Raw genomic sequence first — 16,895 nt, 5'->3', positions numbered from 1 at the left:
GATATTGTCTACATAAACAAGAAAAGCAGTGAAAGTAATAAGAGTATTTTTAATTAAAAATAAAGATAGTTTTGCAAACCATTGTCTACTAGCCTGCTTAAGACCATAAAAAAAAATTTAGTTGAAAGGAAAATTTGATTTGGTTGACTTAATTTGAATTTAGATATAAATGCCAATGTTGTGTAACTGCTTAGGCTAAAAGAAGTCTAACAATAGTTAATTTTGCAATTGGTGAAAAAGTATTTAGATAGTTTATACTTTCAACTTACTAATAACCATTTGTAACTAGACGATCTTTATACTTTTTTATGGTTCCACCATATTTATACTTAATCTTTTACACCCATTTATATCTAAGAGGAATAGGAATCTTGTCATAAGGTCAAGTTGTTATGGTCTAACAAAGGAGTCTGGTAACAGAATAACTTAATCCTTATATAGTAGATCAAGTTCACTAATAAGAAAGAAGCATAAAATGTAAACAGTTAGTAGCAAAAACAAGCTACTAAGGAAAAAAAAAATAATGTTAGATGATTATTGTAAAATGCTACATAAAAAATTCCAAGAGTCAATGAGAAAAGTGCCAAAACACTAGATAGTCAACGTTTAGGCCACCACCATAATGGATAGTCATTGTTTGGACTTCTACCATGAAAGACATCATCATCTAGAATGAACAATGACTTTCTAGCCTTCTTTAAAGAATTAGATGTTCACGGTAATGCTAGATGATGATCATCTAGTTCATAACATTTGATTATCTAGAGTATCATAACAACATTTTTAATAATAACAAAGAAAAAGATAAATGATTAAATTGATTTTAAAAGTAGGTTGTTATAGTCTAATATTTGAAGATAACATAATTATTTAAAAGTACCTAAACTTGGAAAATATTCATTTTTATTATTTTAAAAAAAAATCATTAAGGTAACTTGTATGACTAATAATAAAATGTTGTTTGTCTATCTCATAATTAAAATTGTATTTGTGAATAGCAACTGATTATCAAGAGAGTTTTTGTTTTTCAAGAATTATAGCATCACATCTTTAACTTAGTCTTTAAATCTAACCACTTATTGTGATCTAAATCTTGAAAGTAATTTTGAATTTTTTTATTAAGTCTCATATTATATATAATTATTAGAAAAAAATATAATATAAATTATTAGCAAAAATATTATTATGCCATTTAAATTTTAAAAAAATGGTTATTGAATTATTGCTGCTTAAGTTACATGTAATTTTGAACAAAAATAACTGTCCATTAAAGTTGGAGGACTTACTCCTTAAATTTTGTAAATTATAGGATTTGTTAGTAAGCAAAAACATGAACAACTAAACACAACATATATTCTAATAAAATTCTTGAATCATACCATTGACTAATGACTCTTAGAAAAATGAAACATGAAAGAAAAAGAAAAATTAGCATTCCAAGTGAATCTGGTTTAACTGTCTAGTGCCGCACGCAAACAAAAGTGCTGCTTAGAATGTGAATGATTCGTTTTCAAGTGTAAGAATATACTAAAAGCTCCCATAGTAATCATTGTTGGATAACACGGCAACTCTAATCAAACAACAACAACACATACCAACCACTTCCTCCTACATACGTCTCAGACAAGCCAAACTCCAATCAAAGTTTCAACACAGCAACCATATTAAGAAATCCTTTCTTAACCCTGCTGTTTCATCACATGGGTGTCTCAAATTTTTCATCTTTCACATCAAGCTCTTACCAAAAGAATTTTTCAATGTTTATGCTAAGTTGATGCTAGTGCTAGCTTTATCCCTCTTATAAGGTTCTATTAAATAATCCATGGCACCCTCTATTATTTTCTCTTTGTTGTGCCTTCTGTTGGTTTCGACATGTGGTTATGTGCAACCCCTTGAAGAGGGTTTCATCTCTGGGGTCATATCTGACAAGGGTCTTGAATATGCCAAGGAGTTGCTGATAGAGAAGGGTATTGCTTCCATTGTTATGCTTCAGCTGCCAGAGATTGAGAATTCTGCCCAAGTTCCTCTTGTTGGAAATGCTAAAGTGGTTCTTTCTGACATCACAATTACGGATGTTCAAGTCAATTCTTCATCTGTTAAGACGGGAGAGAATGGAATTGTTCTTGTTGTTTCAGGTGCCATTGTTGATTTAAGTATGAGGTGGAGGTACACTGTCAGCTCTTGGTTAATTCCAATTGGAATTTCGGATAAAGGAACTGCTTCAGTGAAGGTACATAACTAGAATTTTTCTCGTGTTTATACTTTTTCTATGGCTGTAGTTGTAGAGTTTTGTTGAAATGTTGTTTACATGGTTGAATTCAAGTTTCAGAAGATCTGACTTTGTGAAACAAATGGAAAATATTTCCCTGAAGTTGATTATTTGGTCACAATTGGATGAGAAAATGTTGGAGTGCCCTTTAGCATCGTCTTGCAATTTGGAATTAACTCAAATTAGTACCAGTAGCTCTTAGCTGGTTCTTATATATAATTAGTGGATTCCAAAACCATGGGAGTATAGTTCATAGGACTGGTTAAAGAGTTTGATTGCTCTGCAGTGAGCAGAATTTAACTTTCAATCTTCAATATCTTGTTCATGTAAGTAGAAAAAAGAATGAAAAAAAAAAAATCTACAGTAATTTCTTGATCTTTGTAAAGGTTGTAGCTAAATCGGAAATCATAAACAATTAAAAGAGTAATTTTTTTAATATAGAACACCTGGTCATAATTAATTTGGAAGAGCTTCACAGTTTTTTTTTTACATTTTTAATTACAAAATGTGTATCCTTTTTCCCAAAGTTTGTATAAACAAGATAGATAACATTTTTGTAAACCAAACGGTCTCTAAGCTTTTGGCCAAGTTTATAAAGTGGCTTATCACCTTCTCATTAGCTCTTTTTAACTTAAGAAGCTTCACATTAATGCTTATCAAAATATACTTATTCAATAATATGTTATGGAATAATCACTCAAGTTTTTTTCCCACTGTAAGCACAGAAAAAATATGTTGTTATAGACGAACAAATGTATTTCATTTTTAGAATCTGATTGGCAAAAGTCTATGAAAATATGACTTAGAGCATAGAAAAACACACACAAGTTTCATGAATAATATCTTTCACTTAGCAGTGTTGTACTATGTTTGAAGGTTACAGGTATGCAAGTGGGGCTTACCATAAATTTAAGGAACCAAGAAGGAACTCTGAGGTTGTCTCTCTTAGATTATGGATGTCATGTGGGAGACTTGTCTATAAAGTTAGACGGAGGTGCATCTTGGCTTTACCAACTGTAAGCAATCTTCTTGATCCATGTTTTTATGAAAAATAGACACTACTCACATATTGTTTTTTGAGAACATTTCTTTGCTTATTGGTGTTTTACATTCCCATGGTGAGCATTTGGTAAAAAAACTACTATAACAAAGCCATGCTTCAATTCTATTCTCTACTTCTTTGTTCTTTCCTCTAATGTGACTTGAAAGAAAGAGAACAGAAAAGAGCTGCTTCTACTAACTCTATAATAGGTTTGGTATAGTATACAAGAGAAGAAATAAGTAAGGTTGTTGTGACAACTGAGACATCCAGTTTTCCTAATAGAAATGAGAGGGTAAGCCGTAACTGTGGGGCTGCTTTTAGGAAACTATCTGATGGAGAAATCCAAGATAAGATCAAAAGAGGATTTTGTTTGATGAGAAAACAACCACATATGCTGCTAATAACCAAGGAAGAAATATCTGGTTATGATGAAATTTTTTATGATAAAGGCAAGAAGATGACGAAGGAGAAAAAGTTTGCAGCTTTCCACGTTCACTATGGTAGACCTCACCACTAAGAAATCTTGAAAGATTTGGGGTAAAATTAGGGATGTGAAGGTACTGAGTGGTCTTGTGAGATTGTGGGGTGTCTCACAGTTTCATCTCCAAAGACATGATGTTAAAGAATGGGTTAAAAACAGAAGAAACTCTTCCTTATGTGGTTTGTCAAGGGAAGTTCACATGGTTTGTTTAGGAGTTACAAGGGGTGAACATTCAACAAGAATTCTTTATTTGAATTAGGAGGAGCAGATGTGCTTTTGGGGTTGGAATGTTGGTGAGTTTAGGGGAAGTTAAGGCTACTTTTAGATAATTAAAGTTAACCATAGGAAAGGGTGAATTGTAGCAGACTTTAAGTGGCGACCCTACATTATCTACAACTGTAGCTTCCATGAAAATGCTGATGAATGAATTGCAGAAAGACGGTACAGGGTATGTTGTGGATCTGGTGCAGGAGAAGGAAGAAGCAAGTCCTCATCCAGTGCCCTCGGAAGTGGTACGAGTGTTGGAATTAAGTAGAGGTTTTTCAGGAGTTGGCTGAACTACCACCTAGCAGAAAACAGGATCACACTATCCATTTAAAGGAGGGAGTTTCCATTCTAAATCTCAGACCTTACAAATATTCTCATTATCAGAAAAATGAGATTGAAAAACTGGTTAATAACATGTTGAAAGTTGGAAACATTAGACCCAGTATTAGCCCTTTTTTCAGTCCTATTATTCTAGTGAAAAAAAAAGATGGTGGATGGAGGTTTTGTGTGGATTACAGGGTCCTCAACAAAACAACAGTTCCTAATAAATTCCCAATTACCTCGAAAAATTGTTAGATGAATTGATAGGATCAACAATTTTTTCTATAGTGAATTTGAAATCGGGTATCATCAAATTCTCATGAAAGAAGAGGATATTGAGAAAATTGCTTTTAGGACTCATGATGGTCATTATGAAATTTAGTAATGTCATTTGGTTTGACAAAGGCTCCAGCATCATTTCAGTCACTCATGAATGAGGTACTTCGGCTTGTGTTTTTTTTTTTAAGATATACTAGTTTATAGTCCCACTGTTGAACTACATGTTCATTTGACAAAAAGTTCTCAAGGTGCTTCAAGAGTATAAATTGAAGGTTAACAAAAAGAAATGTAGTTTTGGTCAGACTAGTTTGGAGTATTTGGGTCATATCATGCCAGGAAAGGGAGTATCAGTTAGCCTGAAAAAGGTGGAAGCTATGTGGAGGTGGCCTCTTCCAAAAAATGTCACAGCCTTGAGAGTGTTCTTGGGTCTAACGGGTTATTATAGACAGTTTGTTCAAGGGTATGGCAAAATTGCAAAACCTCTGACTCAATTGTTAGAAAAGAAGGATTTTGCTGGAATGATGAGGCATAACATGCTTTTGACAAACTTAAAGTAGCTAAAGTTTGAAATTTTTGACTGAACAAAGATTCTTGATAGAGGAACAGCTCAAGTGGGCTTCAAAACTTATTGGCTTTGATTTTGAGATACAATACTGACCGGGAAAGGAAACTAAAGCAGCTGTTATCTAGACAAGCATTATTTTCTAACATGTATGTCTATTTTGCAACCTCAAAAGTGGGAGGACTGGGATTTGGAGGTTTAAAAGGATGTCAAGTTAAGTTCAATGATGCAGGATTTGCATGTTGATCCTACAGCTCATGCTAAATATGAATTAGAAAAAGGGAGATTGTACTATTAAGGGAAACTGGGTATTTCCGAGACACGATCCTAGAATCTCTAAAATAGTCAAGGAATTATTACATGAATCTCCTTTGGGGTGACATAGCGGTTACTTCAGAACTTTCAAAAGGATTGCAGGTGTTTTGTATTGGAAGGGTATGAAGAAGGATATCAAGGCCTTTGTGATGCAGTGTGACATGACATCTGCCAATGAAATAAGAGTGAGACCTAGGCTCCTGTAGGGTTGCTGCAACCATTGCCAATTCCCACGCATGTTTGGTTAGATATATATCAATGGATTTTATTGGAGGGTTACCTAAGGTCAAAGGCAATGTCACAACCCTTGCCTCCAATGCTTTCTAAAGATTATATTCTTGAAGTGACTCCAGAAAATTTACTTGATAACTCTCAAGGAGAGTTAGAAGCTCTTCTCAAATGACACCAACTTCCAAAGATAGAGAATAATAGTTGGGAATCGGCTGCTTGCATCAACAAAGAATTTCTAGATTTTCACCTTTAGGACAAGGTGACTCTTCATGGCCGGGGTATTGATAGGTTCAATATAGTATACAAGAGAAGAAATAAATATGGTTGTTGTGACAGCTATATCTGAAAACTTTTGGGAGAGAAAGGATTGTGGAGAGTGAGGTTCTCTCGAACAACCTCAGTGTATGTATTTTTGTAGTCTATTATTCTCTCGGATTTTATTCCTACTACATTGGTAGGAATTGGATTGGAGTAGTGCAATAAAGATTGGCAAGACTGAGTCTTTTATCACAATTTCTAATATTCAGTTCTATCACTCTACAACAACTTTTTTCTTGAAATGCAGAGTCACATTCTATATAGAGTATGCGAACTTCTTCTAAAATGAGGCATAGTAGTCTTTTGTTTACATCTGAAGATGCATATGTTGGCAAAGTTAGTTGATTGCATTTGAATTCTTGCTTCCATCCTTTTAGGATCAGTTTGCCAAATGTTAAGTTCTATGTATTGATGCCTCATGTGGTGAACTTGGATTAGGAAAAAAGTGCATCAATTCCACTTTATTGCCTCTTTTCTTGGTGAAGTAGTTTGACTTCTTATGGAGATTGGTCTTTCCTTGATTTCACAAGACACAAATAAGATGGTTCTTAGCTGAAAGTTATGAAGATTATACAGTTAACTTTTCTATTTGATATTTTTATTTTCGTGCAAGGGCTCATTATGGTCTTATATACTTCAATGGTATCATGAACTTGGCTAACATTGTGGACTTCATACAATCATTTTCTTTGCATGATATTGTGAAATTGGCAACATTATAGTCCTATATACTTCTATCAAGATATTATGCCATTGACTTCTTTATATTTGCTTCAGGCTAGTAGATGCTTTTGAAGGGAATATAGCATCTGCCGTTGAAGAGGGCATTTCAGAGAAAATAAAAGAAGGGATAGAGAAGCTTGACAATTTTTTGGAATCTCTTCCAAAGAAGATCTCACTAGACAATTCTTCTACACTAAATGTTTCTTTTGTTGGAAATCCTGTGATGAGCAGTTCCTCCATTGCAATTGCAATTAATGGTTTATTCACAGGGAAAAAGGAAGTTTTACTACCTCAAGGTTACCACCACAAAAAATTGAAGATTTCTTCTGCCTGTGGTGGTTTACCAAAGATGATAAAAGTATCAATACATGAAAGTGTGTTCAAATCTGCTTCCGAAGTTTACTTCAATGTAAGTTTCTGAAATGTTGATTTAGTACTTTGCATGCCTTAGTCCAATCACAGTCTCCCCATCCCCTGGTTTGCATATTTTGAGCTCTATCGGTGGATACTGTATAATATCTGTTGATAAATTTGTTTCTCTATAGGCTCTGACATCATAAAAAAAATTGTCGAAGAAACAACTTGATAATTACTCCATTGGTTCCAAAATGATTGCAGTTTTAGCCTTCTAAAAGAAATTCCTAATTAACTGATGCTCTTAGTTTTCAATGAAACATTGATCTTTTTATTCCTAATTTGCCTCCAAATGATAGAAAATAAAAGCAATACATTATCAAGAGAGTAAGGTCATTTTCCTAAATTGTTCCAATTAGTGATATATTTATTGTTATTCTTAATCTGTGTGAAAAAACCTTAAACTGTAGTTATCTTGGGATGAGAGTATATGAAGCCAAGAAATGGACAGTCTTGATTCAAGCGAAGCATTGTCTTTCTACAGTTTGCATCACAGTAATATTGCTGGACTCTCCATGAATTTGGGACAGAAGGATTATTGTTTGAGCTCAAATAGACCTTAGACAGCTAAGATGTATCACAATAGCTTAGAATTGAGTCCATTGTTCATTTTTCTCAAAGTAACAGTGCTGATTCTATTTTATAGACTAATTGCATGGATTCAACTAACTGTTCACACACTTCAAGCATTTTACCTTGATGCTTTTACTTTATTATAGATTTAAAATGTAGTTTCACACTTTATGTTTTTTTTTGTGGTCAGGCAGGTAAAATGCAATTGATTGTTGATGAACTGCCTGATCAGGCCATTTTGAACACTGCTGAATGGAGATTCATAGTTCCCCAATTATACAAGAGATATCCAAATGATGACATGCAGCTTAATATCTCTATATCTTCTCCACCAGTTATACAAGTGACATATCAAGATGTTGGTGCAACTATTCTTGTAGATATAACAATTGATGTTCTGGAAGATTTTGAAGTCATACCTGTTGCATGTATCTCAGTGGTATGCTACCTAATGTCCAGAATAGGAACCAAATTTGTTTAATTTGATAGCTAAAAATTCCTAAAGCAAGCAATCTTTCAAGGAGCTAAACATCATAATGCACTTCTTTTTAACATAGAGATCAAGCTATTGAACATTCAAACCGTACCGGTCGGGGCTGGACGAACCAACAACACCCGGTATCGGAGATTGTATTGTCCGTATTTAATGTGTATCATAACTTAAAATAAAATTACCTAATTTATCGTGTATTTTCTTATTTTACCTTGGTGTATTAACTCTGAACGGTCGGATGACCTCCGATACCCGGTGTTGTTGGTTCATTCAGCCCCGACCGCTACAAAAACTTTTCACTCATTTATTCTCATATTGATGACATATGCAAAAGCAAGTTACATTGACTAAAGTTTCCAAGTGACCAAACATATTTTTTCTGACTCATCATGTCCATGATCTCTCATTTATCATCATTAACCAATTATCATATTTAACAAGTTCCATTTTTCTTGCTTCTGCTACAGGAAATTAGTGCTTCATGTGCTGTAGAAATTGTAGGAAATGACATTGTTGGTAGGCTCACATTACAGGAATTTTCTACATACTTGAAATGGAGCAAAATAGGGAAATTGCACATGCTTCTGATTAAGGTAAATCAGATTAAAAGTAGTCTTACATTTCCAAATAACTGGTTGCTAAAACTTAATCATTATGTATTCTTCAAACTACAAGTTAATCTATATCTCCAACTTTTGTCAACTTTTGCAGTCACTAATGTCAAGTGTCCTCAAAACTGTTGTCCTTCCATACTTGAACTTCAAATTAAAGAGAGGATTCCCATTACCAATTATTGATGGTTATGGTTTTCAGAATGCTAAAATCTTGTACAACCATCCATGGATTGCAGTGTGTAGTGATGTTTCCTTAGAAGATTACTATTTAGATCCACAATCAACTTTAGCTTATGTTTCATAAAATTAGTTACTGTAAAAAAATTGTATGCTGTATTTTGTAGCAAGAGGTTGTAAAGTGTAAAATATATGTATAGATATCCACAAAAACATGATAGTCATTTCTTATATTATAGAGGTAGAATATTTTATAATTAAAAATGTTTAAATAAAAAAACATATTGTGATTTTTTTATAATTATTATTATATTCATAATTTAAAATTTCTTTTATCTTCATAAATAAATTACTAAATCTCATAATCAAAAGTTATAATTCAAAATTTTGTTATCATGTTTTTATAAATATTAACAGTACAATATATTTAAATTGTGAAATAATTTTTAATAGTCACACTCTTATTTACTAAATATCTTAAAACATTGTATGTAAATATAAATAATAATAATTTTTTTATAAAACTCATGGTGTCATTACATAAAAAAATAGCGTAAAATCAAACAAGAAAAAAAACAAAAAATATAGAGACTAGACCAAATTTATACGTGAAAAGAAAAATCATCCAAGTAACCTAATCAACTAAACTGAGAATTAAAAAATGAAAAAAAAAATAAAGACAAAAAAATTAAACAAAAGAACGCGTAGCTTCCATTAATAAAAAGTTAAATAAATTCACAACTTTTAAAACTAGTTTTGATTTTGATTAGTTTTTGAATTTTTGGATTGACTCATTTTTAAATACACCTACAGAGAAGTGATTGAGAGAAAATTTGAAAGGATTTGACTTATTTTGTGAACTTTTTCAACTCAACCAAACAACGTATTTTTATAATAACTATAGTCTAAACTATATGAACAAGTGAGAAGTGAGAACTAAGTTGATGAATGTTTGAAGTGAATAAGGGAAGACAAATGTTATATGTTTGCTTATAGATTAAAAAATCAAGAAAAATTTAAATATTGATATTTTCGAATTATAACTATTGTTTAATATTTAAATATTTTTTTATATTTTGTGGTAATTAAAATACTTTATTCAAATAACAAAATCAACTTGTCTTATTTAATCAAAACCTTTAAAAAACAATCAATTTAAAACTAATTTAATTTAAATTCAATATATTTAAATTTTAAAAAATTATTCTCTATCAAAATTGAAATTAAAACAATTGTTTCATAGGTAACATTAAGCATATTGGAGTAAAAATGTGGAATATTTTGATTTGTGGGTCATACATGGATCATCACAAGTCATCTTACTAATTATTTGGTGGAAATATAATAATTATGGTTGTGTGCCCTATGGTATATAAGATACTAAATAAAGGGAATCCAAGCAAAGAAGGGATACTCATGGATCTTCTTTAGCCATATATAGAGGGTTCACAAATGGTACCATGCCCTCAGCTATGGAGACATGGTGATGAAAAGTTTGGAAAGGGAATGTTTGGTGTGTAGGCCTCATGTTTAGTGTGTCTTCATTACTAGCATGAATCTTTTCCCATGCCAACTTCCAACTTATATATATGTTTCTATAATTTTATGTATTGTTATATAGTACCATATAATGCTTATAATCCCTTTTTTTATGTTCAAGATTTGTGAATTGTTCACAAAGGTCAATAACTTTAGCTTAGAGCAAATTGAAGAAGGGGACAAAATTGAAGGGTCTATGGTAATAGATTATGTTTCTTAACTTAAGTAAACATGTATGATTTTTTGAATCAAGCAAAGAGTAATTTTAAGCATTGTTTAGGTTTGGAGCGTTGGTAGATGTTTGTGTAATTGTTCCCTAATCTTAAACTTTTGTTGTCAATGAATTTCTGCTTCCTGTGAATCTGAATATACATGCTTCCGAACTCAATTTTAAATAAAAAGTATTAATGATCTTAAATACAAACAAAATTTAATTATTTTTATTGATCTCAATTTACTCTTAAATTTACTGAAATTTAGTTTTTAATGATCCTCTTTAATTTTAATAAGGACAATTAAACAAATTTATTTTCTAATTATGATATTAATAGAATTAAATAATAGCACGGGTGCATAAAGGTTTAAAAATGACTACTATTTTTACTGTAAAATGGTAATTATTTTTACTGTAAAACGAAAACTTTCTAGCCGCCTTTGACGTACGTGTAGTCTTATATCCAACAGAAAAGAAGACGGCTATGGTAAAGAGGGCGACTATGGTAAAAGTCGCCTTCTTAGATTCAGACAAAGAGGACGGCTATGGTAAAAGTCGCCCTTTTACACCTCCCTTATGCTTGGGGTGTAAAAGGGCGACTTTTACCATAGCCACCCTTATAAAGCTTTGCGCTGCATCTAAGAGGGCTAATTGAACAGGTCGATTTAGATAGGAATTAACATTAAACAAAATGTACTAAAAAAATACAATCTAAGAGGGCGGTTATGGTAAATAGTTGTCATTGTAAGGCGATGACCTCTTGATAGACTTTTTCAATGACCACTACCTGAGGAAACATGTCGCCCTCTACCAGTAGCTTGCATTGACTCGTCTGGCCAATGATATTCTCCCCTGATGTTGTAGGAGCCACATAACTCCCCTTTGTACTCTTGGGTGTTGGACTAAACCTCGCCTCAGGCGGCTCAACACAGACTTGTTGCGATAGAAACTTGTGTTGCTACTCTAGCTGCACCCGTTCAGTCTCCTTTCTCATCTCCTCCATTAATTCTTAACGTATTTTACTTGTCAGTTCTGCTTTGGTCTCTGAGGCGGGGGATGAGGATGAGTGTCGGGGGAGGAGGATGAAGCAATTTCGTGAAGCTTTTATCAGTCCATCCATTTATTGCCTTCAAATTCATCAATCTTAACATCGCCGACAACTGTGTGAAGTTAGTTGATCCAGGATACAATGGAGTCTCTGCATCGCTTGACATACTTCCATATCTGTGCGCTTCTACAAAAGACTCGGCTCCCACATCACGAATCATGTCCTCCAATCGATCATCATGTACTTCACCATGGTGGACGTCACATATTCTTCAGTTACGGAAGCACGTGGTAAATTTAATAATTCACCATGTCATGTCAAAGTTGTATAAGATCGAAGAAAACCATCACATAAAAGGTGCTCCCTGAATTTCTTAATATCCTGTCTCCTTCCGTTTTCGTTCAAACAGTTAAAACACAGATACCTAACCTTCATGACCACTATTATTCGCGTTATGTTGCGCAAATTGTAAAAAAATTTCTACTCCTCTTTCGTACTCATCACTTATGCGTACAAAATTAATTCAATTTTGATCCATTATATTTTGTAATAGTCATTCAGGTGCTTACTAATGAGTGTGAAATCTCACGTTTGTCAAGGGTCGAACATCCACAGACTCAATACCAGCATGTATTAATTATCAAGGGTAGAAGGACTCAATACCAAAACGTATCAATTGTCGAGGGTCGAACACCTTCGCCATCAATACTAACACGTATCAATTGTCGAGGGTCGAACACCCTCGGACTCAATACCAACAAGATAATTCTACTCTAACCTAATAGGTAGCATAATATAAATTAATAATAAATAATAAACATACAAATTAAAAATCATTAAATTAATTATAAATATTAAATAATATAAATCTATCTACCATATAATAATTTAATAAATTTATTCTAACCTAAAAACAAAAATAATATAAATTTAAATTTAAAAAAAATACAAATTATAATAAATAAAAAATAAACAAATTAATAACATTAAAAAAAATTAAAAATTTAAACCACCAACCTTGTGGGTGAAGGCAACAGTGGTGGTGAAGAGCGGCGACAACGACGACAACGACAACAACAGCAACGACGGAGCAACTGTGACACAACGAAAACCTAAACACTAACATTGAAGGTGATGAAACAATAGGAGATCACCTTCACAACAATGGCAGAAAAGAAACATAAATAAGAGAAACAAAATAAAACAAAAGGCAATGATGAAGAAGAAGTAGAGAGCTCCAAAACAACTTACCCAATAGCATGAAGAAGACAAGGCTTGACGAAAATGAAGAAGAAGCACATAGCATAAGAGAAAATGAAGCGTCATAGACAAAGAAAAGTATGAAAGCGTAATTGATGCGCTTTGAGTTAGGATAAAAAAAAATAGTCTAAGAGGGGACTATTTGGTAAAGTCGTCTTCTTACACCAAATGTTTGGTTGTAAGAAGACAGAGGGTTTTTCCAAATAGTTGCCCTCTTAAAAAAATTTAATTTAAAAAATGTCACCGCATTTTGTAAGACAGCGTCTGATAGTAAAAACACCTTAAATGTAATGTCGAAATAAGCCATTTTTTACTAATGTAGACATTAACTAATTAGTTCATTACTATAGTTATAATTAATTTTTATATTTGGGTATATATACGTATATCAACTATTGAAACTTAACTACTTCATAGTTTTGGTGTTATATATACTTGTGTTTCATTATGTTATCAGGTCTCTTTTTCCCCTCCTTTTCTTATTTAACGGGTAATTTTGTTTGTGTTTATCAAAACCAAAAATGGTTAAATACACAGAGTTGAGAACAGGGTTATTCCTATATTTAAGTGTGCAAACTGTGGATTATGCAGAAGGTAAGGTATAAGTTGACAACCTTAAATGTTCATATTATTCCATTGTACAATGGTTATTATATATAATTTTGGTATATATTATGAATATGTAGCACCTGCATGAATTTTCCTTCTGGTCTCCCACCATGAATGAAAAATGATAAATTAGAGAGCATATATGTTACATTGAAATGAAGACATAGGGAACTAAAGAGGCTAAAAAGCCATCTTGAATGCTTGCATTACTGGATCATTTGTACTACTGATATAACATACCATTTTGTGATCTTGTTGTCTCTCTTTTTCCTTTTCTTTGGAAACACATAGACCAATTGGGTAGCTAGTGATGGAAAGTTACAAAAGTGTGGCAAAGAATAAAAACGTAGTAATAAAGATTAATTGAGTTCCATAGTCACAGGGTGTGCCTTCTCTTCTTCTCAATCTACCCATCTAGCTACCTAGCTCCTATCTTTTTATATCACCAATTCAAATTCAACCAAAACCCATAATAATGTTAAATTTAGGAATACCGTGTGAAAGTAAAAATATGATGAAATCAGCATGAGACAAAATATTGATCTTATAAATGAGTTAAAATGTAGAAAAGTTTAGTATTGAAGGCACACAGGTCAAGTTTTTGTGGTCCATTGTGACACATTTTTCAACCTAACCTTTACAGATGATCACAAGTCTACTCCATAAAATGCAGTTTCCAATGAAACTCTCTTATCCAACTGCAAATCACACTACCCAAAGGGTGGATAATAAATCATTGGAGGAAATAGCATGGAAAAACTAAAATGCATCATCAAGTGTGAGACAAATTCAGTTGGGCACGTGTGAGGAATCATGCATGCATTGGAAAACATGATCAATTCTGCACCAACTTAAGAATTGTGATTGTTTTATGGGTAAATGTGTTTTCATATTTTCGATGCATCATCTTCAATATTCCTTGGAAAGCACACATGTTGCCAACACACATTTTACTTCATCTTATATATATAGTAGAAGTATAGAGGAATTGGGTTTTATCAATTTCCTTACTTACATTTGTCTATTCTAATGACAAAATAATAGAAAATCATGAGGGAGATTATTTTCAAAGTATTACTCTTAAAATGTTTAGATCCCTCTTTAATGCATTTTTTAAAAAAAATCTAAAGCCAAGAGTTTGTAGTATTCTATACATTCTAAAAAGAAAAAGACATCAACAAATTGTATTTTCATCAATTAATAGTCACAGAAATTTATTTATTTATACATGCCACAACTCAATTATTTAACAATTTCAATGCATTACACATTATTATTAATTTGAAGTTATTTGAGATTCTTCCCTTTTTTTTATATATATGGATTGGTGCGACCAGTTACACCACTTTATTCATTCCCTTTTTCGGATAAAAAGGAAAATTTGAAAGTTCCATTGACTTGTTTCTTTGTAATTATCATTTTATTTATTCATTCGAATTAAAACAATGATAATTTAATCACATAATTCAACAATTTCTTCATATAAATATACGTAATTACATCAAACAATAATTTTGTTCAGTAAAGCTATCAAATACTTACTAAAGTAATTTAGACGATATCTGTATTTAAGAATATTTATTTTCACTGAGCGAGAGTATCAAATGAAACACTTATTAGAATGATTCAGATGATATTTTCATTTAACATCTCATATTTTGTTTAATGAAGCTATCAAAAACTTACTAAAGTGATTTAGACGATATATGTATTTAAGTACATCTATTTTCACTAAGCGAGAATATCAAATGAAATACTTATTAGAATGATTCAAATGATATTCTCACTTAACATCTCATATGAAGCCTTTGTTTGAGTGAGTATGCTTTCACTAAGATATCACATGAAACAAGTGGCTCACGAAGCATCTCAGATAAAACTTCCTATATTAATACATTTACTCTTAAAACTTAATTATCTCCCAACATTAAGACTCTTCATTTCCAAACTAGAAATAATCATACATACATTTCAAGACTTAATATGAATACGAGACTCAAATTTATATAGATAAGGAGATACTCTAGTTTCACATGTAAAAATAGAGATTCTAGAGCTAACATGATCACGAGGAGAGTTAGAATCTCACGTAATTGATGTTACTTAGATTCTACATGTAAGAACAAAGATTTTAGACTCAACATGATTAAGAGAAACGCTAAAATTGGTAGCTAAAATTTTGATATCTAATTAGATACTAATTTAGAAACTAGGTTATAAACTTTATTAATAATAAAAAATATTTTATATATTAATAATTTTTTTAATCTATAAAATAATATATAATTTAGTCAATATAGTGACTATTTATTTTTTGTCTATAAAATTGGTTTCTATTTAATTATTTGTTTGTAGTGTTATATGGTATATACTAAAAAATATATTAAATTATAATGAAAAGAAAAGAAACTATTACCTAGAAGAAACTACTCCTAAATATTAGAAAAGAAAAACTAAATTGTATATTAAATAAAATAAAAATGATATGCATATATATATAAGAAAGTATAATAATAAAACATGCGCAGATAAGCATAAGCATATGTATTTCCCCTAGTAACTACATAATAAAAACACTTTGAATTGTTATGGATATTTTTTATAAAATAATAGAAAGTAAAGAAATGTTTAATAAATATAAAGATATAAAGGATAAGTGGTAATAAAAGTGTAGAAAAAATAGTTACATGCATTTCTATTAAATGCAGTTGTATCCATTCTCTTACAAGTGGCAGTAGTTCTTCTTAAATGGTGTTAGGGTTGATTTTGGTGCAATTCTGATGCTGATTTTTCATTGCAATGCTTCCTTAACGAAGCTATAAAACACATGCATGGGAATGAAAATTTGCGTTAGTAACGTGCTTATTTCAATTTAAAACACAAGTCTATGAAACACATTATCATATTAATTTTGAAATATATGTTCTGTAACCGGACAAATTTGTTCGTAAAATATGTTAAGAAAAGTCAGAATTAATTTTTCCTCATTTGATGTAAATAGAAGATAGATCCTTTTAAAATAATAAGCAAATAATAGAAAATTATTAGTCCATAAAACTCGATAAAAAAAATTTATGACATCAAGTCGAGAATAAAAAGTCATATAAAAATTTCTGACATCAAATCAGAAATTATCCCATCAAAAT

At 31.6% G+C, this 16,895-nt stretch overlaps 1 protein-coding gene across 2 annotated transcripts; it reads left to right on the top strand.

Annotated features, from left to right (window-relative positions):
* Positions 1-1,483: 1,483 nt before the first annotated feature.
* On the top strand, positions 1,484-9,377 carry LOC137831271 (putative BPI/LBP family protein At1g04970). Of its 2 annotated transcripts, XR_016521686.1 has the most exons (7): positions 1,559-2,230; positions 3,146-3,285; positions 6,863-7,217; positions 7,633-7,796; positions 7,986-8,234; positions 8,756-8,881; positions 9,000-9,377. XR_016521686.1 is itself a non-coding variant. In XM_068638875.2 (6 exons), the coding sequence occupies exons 1-6, from the start codon at positions 1,823-1,825 to the stop codon at positions 9,204-9,206; spliced, it is 1,485 nt and encodes a 494-aa protein (XP_068494976.1). In that variant the 5' UTR covers positions 1,484-1,822; the 3' UTR covers positions 9,207-9,377. The 2 variants fall into 2 exon arrangements, 1 of the variants encoding a protein (XP_068494976.1); XM_068638875.2 differs by lacking the exon at positions 7,633-7,796 and having other exon boundaries at positions 1,484-2,230.
* Positions 9,378-16,895: the final 7,518 nt, after the last annotated feature.

Source organism: Phaseolus vulgaris, chromosome 6 (assembly GCF_051622355.1).
Source record: "Phaseolus vulgaris cultivar YP4 chromosome 6, ASM5162235v1, whole genome shotgun sequence".
Classification (NCBI taxonomy): Eukaryota; Viridiplantae; Streptophyta; class Magnoliopsida; order Fabales; family Fabaceae; genus Phaseolus; species Phaseolus vulgaris.
This window is presented reverse-complemented; position numbering and strand designations above follow the sequence as displayed.